General features: G+C 48.3%; 1 protein-coding gene across 5 annotated transcripts in view; it reads left to right on the top strand.

Annotated features, from left to right (window-relative positions):
• Positions 1-2347: 2347 nt before the first annotated feature.
• The window catches only part of FUBP3 (far upstream element binding protein 3), a 41399-nt gene continuing 31551 nt past the window's right edge, over positions 2348-12195 (top strand). For 4 of the 5 annotated variants that reach the window (XM_040605846.1, XM_040605845.1, XM_040605844.1 and 1 more), the window contains exons 1-2: positions 2362-2500; positions 9302-9407. In XM_040605846.1, the coding sequence (XP_040461780.1) occupies positions 2414-2500; positions 9302-9407 (193 nt within the window). In that variant the 5' untranslated portion in view covers positions 2362-2413. Of the gene's footprint in view, positions 2501-9301; positions 9408-12195 lie in introns of all 5 variants that reach the window. The other variant, XM_040605847.1, reaches the window with a different exon arrangement.

Here is a 12195-nt window from a genome sequence, read left to right as displayed (position 1 = left end):
TGCCCGGTGCTGAGGAGGCTCCTCCATCTCTTGCCAGGGCTTGAGACCTCCAAAACTTGGCTCTCGCAGCCCCCAGCGTCACGCTGGGTCTGGCAGCAGAGGCTACGGCATCCCAGCGCCAGGGCTCTTAGAGTTCAGGTTTGGTCACCTTTGTGTTCCTGCTGGCATTAGCCAGGGGGTTGCAGGGCGCGTGCCGCCCAGGGCAGGGCACCCATGAGAGCGGGGGGGGGGACTGTCGGGGTGATCCCCCCACCAGCACCTGCCTGGGGAAAGGCTGGTGCTGAGCCTGTTGGTCTTCCCAGAGGGGAAAAAGTCCCCGAAGGCAGCCAAGTCTCCGGGCTGTTTCCAAGAGGAAGCAGCAGAGCCCTGGGCACGGCTAGGGGAGTTGCCCCCACCGTGGTCGGAAGATGATGGGGTGGCTGCGGTGACACAGGTCATCCCAAACCCTTCCCCACGGGCTGTGTTCTGTCTCCTAAAGTAAACGGGCCTTTCGCTTAAGGAAACGATCCCGACTTCTGAAAGGGGAGAGGCTGGTGGTCAGCAAGCCCCCGGGCACACCGCAGGCGATGGGCAGCGGACTGAGCATCCTGGTGAAGCCGCGCGCTCCCTGCTCTTGGAAAGCCACCAGACAATTCCGTCGGCCCCAGCGATTCCTGCCTACTCACGTAGGCGCGAATGAGATGCATAAAACTGGAAAGAGCAAGAGCAGCTGAGGAGGAGCACAGCGCAGCTTGGGCCGCGGTTTGAATTCCAAATTTAATACTCAGTGGCTTTGGGAAACGGGGTCTGGGCTGGGTGGAACATTGCCAGTTCCAGGCTTGGCGCTCAGAGCCAGCCATGCCCGAGGCAGCATCTCCCACCCCTTCACGCACCTGCATTGCATCGGGGGGTTAAGTCAAGCCCCCCTGTGTGGCCAGGCTGTGGGGGTTGTTTGCCAGACCTGGGGTCCCACCGCTGCCCCCCTCCTTGCTCTGGGGACCCAGCAGCCGGCAGAGCTGACACCCGCTGCCCTGTGTCCCTGCTCCGTGCCATAAGCCGTGCCCCATCGACCCTGGAGGACTCACGCATGCTCCAGCCTGTGCAGCTGGGCACCCCCACATGAGAGGGGCTGGGCTAGGGCGGCGAGGGGGTGGCAGCCCTCCTGGGACACCCCCAAAAAGACCGCCAGTGCCCAGACATCCCGGGCTTTTGCATGTGTTTAGCATCGATCGACTAACTGGTCCTGGCGTCAGCCCCAGCCTCCCGGTGGCAGCGCTGTGGCCTCGGGGGTCCGACCCGGGGATTGGGGGTGCCCCGGCACCTCCAGCTCTCTGCAGAGCACGGCTCTGAGCGGCAGGGCAGAGCTCCTCGGGACGTGCTGGCACCCCATGGCCCGCAGCTCCCGCAAAAGTGTCACAAGCACTGCGCGGGTGGCCCATTCGGGTGCACCAGTGCAGGTGGGGGGACGGGCAGGGGGGGGGCGCAGGGGGCATCCGCAGGGGGTGCCAAATGGGACCACTGGCAGGGCACTGCTGCAGCCACCACCACAGCAGGGGCAAGGGGCAGGGTGGCACGGGGTGGCACAGCAGGGATGGGATGGCACAGGGAGGGATGGGATGGCACGGGCAGGGAAGGGATGGCACGGGCAAGGGACAGGGTGGCACGAGGTGGCACAGCAGGGATGGGATGGCACGGGGAGGGATGGGATGGCACGGGCAGGGATGGGATGGGATGGCATGGGCAAGGTTCAGAGTGGCACGGGCAGGGAAGGGATGGCACGGCCAAGGGACAGGGTGGCACGGGCAAGAGATGGGATGGCACGGGCAGGGATGGGAAGGCATGGGCAGGGACGGCATGGCACAGGCAAGAGACAAGTGGCACGCGCAGGGACAGCATGGCACAGGCAGGGATGGGATGGCACGGGCAAGGGATGGGGTTGCACAGGCAAGGGACAAGGTGGCATGGGCAGGGACAGCATGGCACGGGCGAGGGACAGTGTGGCATAGGCAGGGACAGCATGGCACGGGCGAGGGACAGTGTGGCATAGGCAGGGATGGGACGGCACGGGCAGGGAACAGGGTGGCCCACCCCGAGGGGACAACCTGGCAGGGTCAGGCGGGGTCCGGGGGGCAGCGGGGGGGCACAGGGGTGGGGCTGATGGGGGCCGGGGGGGACAAGGAGCTGAGCCCCGTGGGGCGCTGTGGGGGGCAGCGGGCCGGGGGGTCCCGCGGGGCGGGGCAGGGACTCCCCCGCCGGCACGCGAGCGGCCGTGACGTCCGGCGCGAGCCCCCCGGCCCCGCCCCGCCCCGCCACGGCGCCCCCGCCCCCCCATCCCACTTCCGGCGGAAGCGGGGGGCTCTTTCCCTTTCCGGGTGCGGGTCCCCGGGCGGAGCGGCGGGACGGCGCGGCGGCGGGCGGGCGCGGGGCGCGTGTCATGGCGGAGCTGGCGCAGGGGCAGAGCGCAGCGCCCGTGGGGATCAAGCCCGAGGGGTTCGTCGACGCTCTGCACCGGGTCCGGCAGGTAGGCGCCGGCTGACGGGTCGGGGGCGGGTGGAGGCCGCGGGGCGCCGCTAGGCCGCGGGGCTGAGGCGGGGCGCGGAGCCGCCGTGAGGGGCTGGGCCGCGGCCCGGCGGCCCCTCTCTCGGGAGGCCGGAGCCGGCGGGCCTCTCTGAGGAGCCCCGGGGCAGTCCCCGGCGGGGAGAGGGGCGGGGCGGGGGGCTGCGGGGCCCTCTGACAGCCCCCGCCGGCGCGGGTCGCGGCCGGGGCCTGTGACACGGCAGAAGCGCTGCGCTGCGGGGAAGGGGGCGGTCTGCAGCCTGTGGGGGCTCTCGGCCGCCAAGCTGTCGTCTTGCACTTTGCAGTGGGTGGGTGTGAGCCAATATTCGGTTTTTTTAAATGAGGCCTTAATTGCGCTTTAGGCTAATCAATAGAAGCCCTGGTAGAGGGAGAGCTTTGCATTCCCTCCTGGGAAGGGGAGAGAGAGGGGAGTGCTTCCCAAGGGAATCTCAGTGCTTGCACAATGCTAAAATGGAAACTTGTGGTGAAGGTGCCCACACCTGCAGAAATCGACACTCCTCTCTTCAGTACGGGATATCGCAAGTGTCTGTGCGCTCCTCGGTTTAGTGGAAAGTGGCTCCAGAAACAAGAAGCTGCTGCTCACGGTGCGGGTTTTGTGACTGTTCATCACACCTCTCATTACGTGTCTGTTGCAGGTGTTTATTCCATCTCTGAACAGATTGCACGTTACTCATGGTTAGTAACTGCACCTTAACAAGACGTGATACAGCTAAATACCAGGACCACTGCCCAAATGGCACTTAGAGACCCTGACTGTATTCTTTCCAATGTTACAGGCCAGGTGGGAGGAATCTCCTTCTGTTGCCCAGACTCCCTTTTCTCATTTCACTGAGAAACTTCTGAAGAAACTAAGCTGGACCCTAAGACCTTTCAAGCAATTGCTCTAATGGATCTTAAGTGGCTTACCATCGCTCATGGCTCACTTGTGAATCAGTACGGCAGCAAGTCCACCTTCTGTACAGTCTTCAGCGACCCGTACAGAGGTGCTCAATGTTCTAGATGAACACCCGGCACCTTTCCAGAGGAGATCACAAGCTAGCCTACTCTTCTGTCATTGATTTCTTTCTCACCATAAGTATTGCAGCAGGCAGGTTGCGTGTTAGCTGCCTCCTGAATGAGGCTATGCGTCACTTTTTTCAGCGGCTAACAAAGCACTGTGGCCTTGGCAGTATGTGATGTCTGAAAGCTTTGCTGTTAGCCCAGGGTTATCTACTTGATGCAGTTAAATTGAGAGATGTTACAGCTGTGTTTGTCTTGACCTGGTCCTCTGTTACTGAAGGCCTCGCATTGCAAAAATGTCTTGTTGAATATCTGATATCACCTGCTAGTAGTTGAACAATCTTTGAATAACCTGTTTATGTAGAAGCAGATAATTATTTGTTGCTAAGTTAGGCTTGTTGAAATTATTTGTGAGTGTGTTGGAAGTGCAATGGTGTATACCACTCAATCTGCTTGGTGTAACAGGTTAAATGTGAAAGTGGGGTGCCTCGAGTGGCATTAGGCTAAAACATAGTGCTAACTGCAAATGGATCGGAGTCAGTGTTGTGTGGTTGCTGTCATCATGTTTGTAGGATGAATCTGTGAAGCCCCCTAACCCTTGTGTAAAGGAGATGGAATATTAAGTAATTCTGTAACCTAGCTGTGCTCCAGTTTTGCTGCCCTTATTGTTCATTATACTTGAAAGCATATGTTTGATTTCTGTGAACCTATGGCTTGAGTTAGTCTAAACTGGAAGATTTCAAAATCTTTCAAGTTGCCAACTTTATGTCAAGCGCTGCAGCGTAGCAACCTTCCTGCTATCTTTTTACACTGGATACAAGAAATACGTGCTGTGCACATGTTCATGGGAGCACAGTGGCCTACATTTTTGTGCAATGAGTTGTATGCTCCCTGTTGAAAATGTGATTTTTTTTTTTTCCATTAATGTTCGTGGGATGAAAAGAATTGTTGGCAAGTGCTAAAACATTCCCCCCCCAAAAAAAAAAAAAAAAAAGTACTTGATTTAATCTAGTTCCGTAGAGGCTTTGTAAGAGACTAGGTAGTCTTCTCCTGCACAAAATGGCAGGACTAAATTGTCACTAATGACGTTGCCAAATGTGAATGAAGGTGGTCTTAATTGCTCAGGGGATGGATATTTACCTCACCACCCAAGCAATCTGTGATGGAACTTCCTGACTGAGAATCAGATGGGATGTAAACACAGTTACACCAAACACTTCACTGCAGGTGATGGCAGAGCTTTCACCGAGTGTGTGTAATGTTGTGTTTGCCTGGTCTGTATGGATCTGGTACGTAGATGTCAGCTTTTGTACTGTTTCTGGCCAATGTTGTAGTCTTTTCTGAGTATTACTTTTGCTTTAAGGGTATGAGGGAGCAGAGGAGAAAAAATTCTGCTTCGTGGGTTGGTATGGCATCCCTGGCTTGATGCTTGAACTCTTTCAAAACTTAATCTTATGCTTAGTAAATTTGTTTACTAGTCTTAAGTTTAGTTCTCATGAGAGCCATAATACTAAAATTGTGCTGTGGAATCCAATGCTTAGTTATTAGTAACTAAATAATTGAGGACAGGGAAGATTTTTCTGACCAAAGTAACTGCATTCCTCAAAGTCACTGGGATGTGAGTAAGAAATCTGGAATACCTTGGAAAGAAATTACTTGTACATTGATTTCAATGCTTGTGCTGGACTTGCTTGGGTCTTTTGTGGGCTCTTAAATATTTGAGATGGAGGAAAAATTACTTTTTCACGTAAATGCTGGGGCTTTGAGATGGTCTGTCCTGCCTCTTCTGCATCATACCTCAAGCGAGTGGATTAGTTTACAGATCGTAGGTCATGACTGATCTGGCTGGCTGGCTGCTTCTAGGCCGCATGGCTTTTCTGTGGCGTTTTGGATGGTGGTGAGTGAAAGAGGATGTTAGCTCCCCTTTTGAGCAATGAGATTAGAAAATAAGCAGAGCTGCCTGTACTTTGGACAAAAGTGGGTTTCTGTCAGACTGTCCTTGAGTCTTATTGACAAAACAGTGTCTTGCTTGGTCCTTACCCTCTCCTGCTCTCCTTGGCAGGCTTGCTTTCAGTACAACTCTGCAGCACTTAGTGGTTCCTTTTCCTTACATGTGCTGCTATTCTTGTAACCTGCCGTATATGCTGTCTGAATCTGGATTTCTGGAAACACTACAAAGAGGAGAGGCTGTGGCTTGGTAAGCCTGTAGCATGCCATCTTGGGTACCTTGAAAGTGGATGAATATCCTGAGACTTACTCAGAGTCAACAGGCTGTATGTTTAAAATCCCTTTCTATTATCTGGTGCTAACTTCTAATTTCCATGAGGATGGAGGGGTCTTAGACTAACTTATCTTTATCCCCTTGCAGAGTACTTTTTCAGATCATCCTCAAATAGATTTAGGGCTTTGCAGTTACTCTAGTATTTAGGAAGACCACCTGTGCAATGGAGTTGTGAATGGTTTTGCTCCTTCCTGCAGAGCTCCGGGGAAATGTTTGTCACGCCAACTCTGGAGTATTCTGCTCCACAAATGGGAAGAATAGCAGAAGCCCTATAATTGTCTGAAGGGTCAGGTGACAGCAGCTTGCTGTTTTCTATCCTGCTAATACCTAGAACTGGTGATTTTACCAGTTGCTGTTCTTTTGCCAGACAGCATGGAGATTCTTCTCAGAAGCTAGGCCCTTTCTCTTGAAAGCTGAATTCTGGGGATATTGGTGTTTGAATCTTGCTGTGCCTAGCAAAGAAGCTTCATGTTTAAAAATGGGTTTGTATTACACCATTTTTGAAGAATGTTAAAGGTACAGGAGGGCAGAAGTGCAAGGTATAGGAAAATATACCTATACAATTTTGGTTTTCTTGGCTTTACCATTACTATTTATAGTTCAGGTTTGTGCTGTATCATTTAAAGTATTTGTTGGGAGAGCTTTATTTTAGGGAGATTAGGTGCATAAACAGTTCTGTGGTAGTGATGCCTTTTTCCAGTATATTTCAGAGCTTAGTAAAATGGATGTGTTTGGTTTAGGAGGGAAAAAAAAAGTAACTGACATACAGCGGGACAAAAGCAGTGGCTAGCAGTACATTATTCAAGGTCATTTAGTCAGATAAGGACTAGGTCTGCTTACTTTTGCTATGTTCTAACATTTATGCTTATCTCCCTGCTGAACCTGTAGTAAAACCTGAGGTTCACATTTTAAATTGAACATAAGTTAAAATGTATTCTGACTGCTAAATGTACTTTTAAAGCTGAACTCTTAATTTTGCAGAGTATTTTTTCCCGCTGTTGTGAGTTGGCGTTTGGTCTGCCTATAATCCAGTGGCAGCTGGGAGGCTTTAGAGATAAGGGTGCAAGTTTAAATAAAAGGGGGGAAAAAAAGAAAATATCCCAAAAGCTGATAATGTAAAAATTGCTTTGACATTCTTATTTTGCCCTTTACTTGGAGGGTTCTGTGCCATAACAAATGGAAAATTGCCACCAAAGGGCAATAATTGTGCTAAGCACAAGTAGGGGTTTGCAAAGCTCTCCCACTCTAGGAGCGAACAGCCTTAGTGCCAGCGCTCTGTTCGTGCACACCTTTGTACTTTATGCTAGCTTCCTTTTGTAGGCCAGCTTCTGCTATCTACAGACGATTTTTTTTTCTTTCCCTTGAGTGTGTGGTGTGTGATTTCAGCTCCAGACTATCAGCTAGCAGTTTCTACAACTTAGAGATATTTTTTTCAGGTAAATAACTACTAACAGAAAGAGAGTTCATGAAGGGCATGTTAAAATCAAACGTTCCAACAAAGCATGCCAGGGTATGTTATACCTGATACTGTTCCTTTCGGCGTATGTTGTACGTTATGTGAAAGCTAATAGATTGTTCAAAAATGTATTTTTCAGCTTTGAAGTAGTCAGGAAATATCTATGGTCTTTGTACCTTCATTAAGATCCTCTGCATCCCAAACGTAAGGGGAAAGCGTGTGGGCGAAGAGCGGGAACCACGAATGCAGTACAGCATTCAACAGAAAAGCAGGGCATCGCCTGGCACTCCCTAGCGTGGAGTGGACAAGTGTGTTAAAGCTTTCAGAATCAGACTTCTATGGGCTTATTAGTTTTCGGAGATGCTGATGTACAAGGTGCTTGTCATCAAAGCTTTGCTACGTGGTCACTGTGCTGGTCCTGCAGGAAGACTTTATTAATACTTTCCTGGCATTTCTGGCACAATGAAGTTGTTGACTTTCTAAAAGAGGACAGGACAGAATGGACTATGAGAAGAAAATGGTCAAAACTTGGAGCCCATGGAGCTTGGAGCAAGGCATTGAAGAGAATGTTTTCTATTCTTTTCCTAAAAGCAGTGCCCTCAATCTTTCAAGATTATTTCAAATAGCTTTTTTTCAGTACCCTGTGGTTCTGAATCTTGGGCAGTTGTTTATTCTACTGCAGCAGCTGATAGTGTCAACAGCCAGAGTTACTGTAGGTGTCTTTCTGTTGCAGTAAAACTCAAATTTTAGAAACAGTTTTAGTTACATTTGTCATTTGCCCTTGTCTTCATTTAAAACATACCTGTGTAAAATGCTTTTTCATCTGTTCTTGTTGCTTATTTTCTGGTGAAATCCCAGCTACAATAGAGCGACATCAGACTACTAGTAAAGATCCTATTTAATGATTTTCTTTTTCCTGGAAAAGGAAGCAAAACGCTGTAGTATTCACTGTGCTTTATATTTGTTCTGTAACTACTTTGTTCTGCACTTGCTTATTACAGCAAAATACTTCATGTAGGCAAGGGGTGCTGTGAGACTGCAGTTTGCCTGTCCCTGAGTGTGTTTTAACTCAGGTGCAGCACCGAAGTAATGCACCTCTGTGTTCCTAGAGTGGCCTTACATCAGTTAGCTTGGAGAGCGGGTGAAAAGCTTGCCTCTGGCATCCATCTGTATAGATGTCTCCCAAGTGTCATTTGAGACGAGCTTAACTTTTCGATTCGATTAAGTGATGTTTAGGGGTGTCTCACCTAGTTTCTTTGCTTACCTTACTGTGATACCTGACTGTCTCCTCTTTTCTGTAAGTATCCTCCTTGCATCCTGGCTTGGCAGGGAATGGCACTTACCCTTCCGTAAGGGATAGAAGCAGAGACACAGGCAGTGTTAATCACGTTCATGCTGTATTGACCGCTGCAGGAAATCAAAACTAAATCGGGATGAATAGTTTGCCCACTGGTTTATTCTTCATACAGTAAATGCAGAGTGATCCAGTCTCTTTTGACAAGGAGTTCCCAAACCTGCCCTTGTGCTGTGTATTTTCACATTCTTTTCCCTCTGCTCCCCCACTGATGGGCAAGTATGCATTTCTGTGTATCTGGATATGCACGGATGCAGGAGGCAGCACGTGTTCCCCTATACGGCTATGGTGGTGTCAGCTTCTCCAGGACAAAGTTGATGAGCTGGTTTGAGCTCTCCTTTGCAAGATTTAGCATGTCAGCTGTCCATTGAGTGAACAAACCTGGATATAGCATTCCAGGGAGTAAATACCTACTTATGGTCTGGAAGAACTGGTGAATATGATCCTAAATAAACAAATATTAAAAGCAAGCAGAAAATTGTTTCCTTTACAAATGAAGCACTGCTGTCTTGGAACTGTTGTAAAGCCACCTATATAGTAAGTAGCTGAGAGAAGACTGGACTGGAGTAAGTGCCTTACTGGAAGAAAGAGTATTTGGCTGTGGTGGATGAAACTTCAGGTATGCTAATCATACTTTTATCCCCTGTTTTTACAGATTGCTGCTAAAATTGGAGATATTCCTCACTTGAATAATTCTACAACACTTGTGGACCCGTCCGTCTACGGTTATGGAGTGCAGAAACGGCCCCTGGATGATGGAGGTAAGCTGGCTATAATTAGTCTTGTGAATTCCACTCCTGAAATTCATCTATGGAGACAGTTGTCTGCTTTAAGGACAGAAATCAACGCATCTTTCTGTGGTTAGAAGTTTTATACAAGATTACTGGTGCTGTTTTATCTAGATAGCACAAGGCTCCCTAGGCATTAGTATTATTAATGTGAAGCAATTCTATCTTAGCTCATGAACCTTTGGAATTAGCAAATGAACTCTGTTAATTTAAATCTTGTTCTATGGTAGCTGGGGAAGGGAGGGAGGAGGATGTGCTTGTTGGAGCCACGCTGGAGCCCATGTGTAGAGTACCAGATACACATAGTAAAGCTGTTCTTCCCTGACCCTTATTTTCTGATAGTGGGCAGTGTATAGGGACAGTATTACATGTGCTCTTTTCCATGCGTAGCAGTGGTCACAGCACAGTAGTTGAGTTGCTGTCAAGAGTTCTGACTGCGTTGTACATGAATTTTAAGGAGAAAAGGTTTTGATACAAGTTGGACGGAAACTTCCTGTATAGGGCTTAGCTTTTTTCATAATTATTCTTAGAGAATTTTTAAATTTCTGAAGCATTTAACATTGGCCACAGCCAAAGAATAATCTACTGGGTGGACCATATCTGGTAACGGTAATGAGTTAATATTGTATGAAGCATTACAATTTTAAAATAAGTTATTAGTTTCTTATATTTGGTGGGAACCACAAAAATGTTAGACCAGGTGTTTTCTTTTTTACAAATATAACGTGCACTGTTACAAGAAGTGTTTAAACTGTATATCTGCTGCTGTATAGATGCACAGAGCTTACCTTTTCCTGTAGTTGGTTATTAAAAAAAGAAAAACACCCATGGCTCTGTCTTCCTATTTCCTCTTGTATTTTGACTGCCACAGGTGGCCCTGCAGGGTGATTCTCTCCCCCACAGATATGCTCAGCAGTACTGAGGAGATAAGCAAAGCTGCTGCCTAGCACTTCATGTTGAAACTAACTTTTTCTGTCTGATACAAAGGCTGAAAATACTGCAGGTCTGCTTCTCATTCTGAAAAAATGTGCTGGAGCACAGGGTGAAGTTTCTTTCATGTGGAGCCTCTGGCTTGCTAACATTACTGTTTTCTGAACACATGCCACAACCCACTGTTCTCTGGTGTTGGCTCTATTTGAGTGAGAGGTTGTTGCTCCTTTGGTTTGATGTTTTAGGAAAGAATGGGTTTATCTGGGTGAGCCCCTGTGCCTTATATCTTAGGCTGGAGCATCACTCTGTGAGAAGCCAGAGGCCTGGCTTTACGGGGTTGTGTTGGTTTCTCTATGGAAAGATGTTCGGCTGTCATGCTGGCTGTTCAGCGTTGGAGAACGCTGAACAATTTTGAGCTGCGTCTGAATAGCTTAGATAAGTGGCTATACATGAAAAAGAATGAAAGCAGGCTTCTGAGAACTCGTCACTCATAACATTAGTCCTGCCTATTTCTTTCGTTGATTCATCAGATTGAACTGAGAAATCTGACCTTGTGACAAGATGTTTTTTTGTGAACTTTTAACATGTGAAATGGTTGTAGCACTTAATGACAGCACAAGTTAGACTTTGTACTTAAACTTTTACTGGTGAGCCCTATTCCTTGCTGAGCCTTGTTTGTGTCGACACAAACCATGTCAATACAGTTGCAGCCTGGGTTGTAAATGTACATTACTGCTGGTTTCTCGTCTTGTGCTAGATAACTCCATGGAGCAGGTATCGTTCCTGGGAAAGTCTTCCAGAGTGGCTGAACTCCTGACTTCTGTATGGGCAGTTCTGCTGATGTAAAGACCTACAGGTGTTTGCTCACCTGTAGTTCAGCACTGAGCCTTGTCTGTAACTGTTTTTAAAGTAGCTCCAATGCTGTATTTGCCCTTGGGTTGTTTGTACGCATCTGTAGGTTTTGTAACTCAGTCCAATGCCTTTCCCAAAAATCTGATCTGTGAGATCTTAGAGGAGAAGAGAAATGATGGAAGTAATATTTTAAAGGACTGGAATTACACAAAGAAGCGGGAATTGTCAGGGTAGGAGCAAGGCTTTTATCACTACTTTCAGCTTTGGTCATCTTGGGTTTTATTTATAATGGCATTACTAAGTCCTGTACTGAAATACAATTGTGTGATGCGTTTCCCACCTAACCGCATAATCCTCCTGTGCTGCTCTTTAACTGCATGCACAGAACTGCAGTCTGACAAAGGAAATCCTGGAGCTGCAAGTGCTTTTTTGTTTTGTGTTTGTTTGTGTTATGATCCATATCTTAGTCATCTCAGGCTATCTGCTCTTGCTGCCATGGCATTAAAAGTCTATAATACAGCTTGAGCTTTAAGCATCTGGAAGATGGCATGTTGCTTTTAATAGGATGCTTAAATTAGGAAAGCGCTCCCCATTTGGATGATCTTTTCATTTTGTTAGCTGCAAACAAGGGGTGTTGGAATTGCATGCCCACACTTTCCTCCATTTTCTGCTTGTCTGTGAACCACAGTTTGGAGACGTTGTCAAGAAGTGATTTTATGTTTCGCATGCTCTAGAAATTTTATAGTGCGGGGGTTTGGATACATTCTGCTGCTCTGGATAGCTTGGAAACAAATCTGGTGGTAAATCTTTTGATTGTTTACCTCTGTATAGTGTGTGTTCACGGCTGGGTGCAGGTCTCACTGCTTCCTTATCCCCATGTAGCTGTTAGAAAATTACTTCTGTTCCTAATACTCCTGAAAAAAATGGGTCCAGAGGAAGTATTTAAGGTGACAGGAGAACCATCTGTCTTGTCAGGAAA

The sequence above is a fragment of the Falco naumanni genome, chromosome 9, assembly GCF_017639655.2.
Source record: "Falco naumanni isolate bFalNau1 chromosome 9, bFalNau1.pat, whole genome shotgun sequence".
Taxonomy (NCBI): Eukaryota; Metazoa; Chordata; class Aves; order Falconiformes; family Falconidae; genus Falco; species Falco naumanni.
The sequence above is the reverse complement of the archived record's forward strand: the minus strand, read 5'-3'. Positions and strand labels throughout refer to the sequence as shown.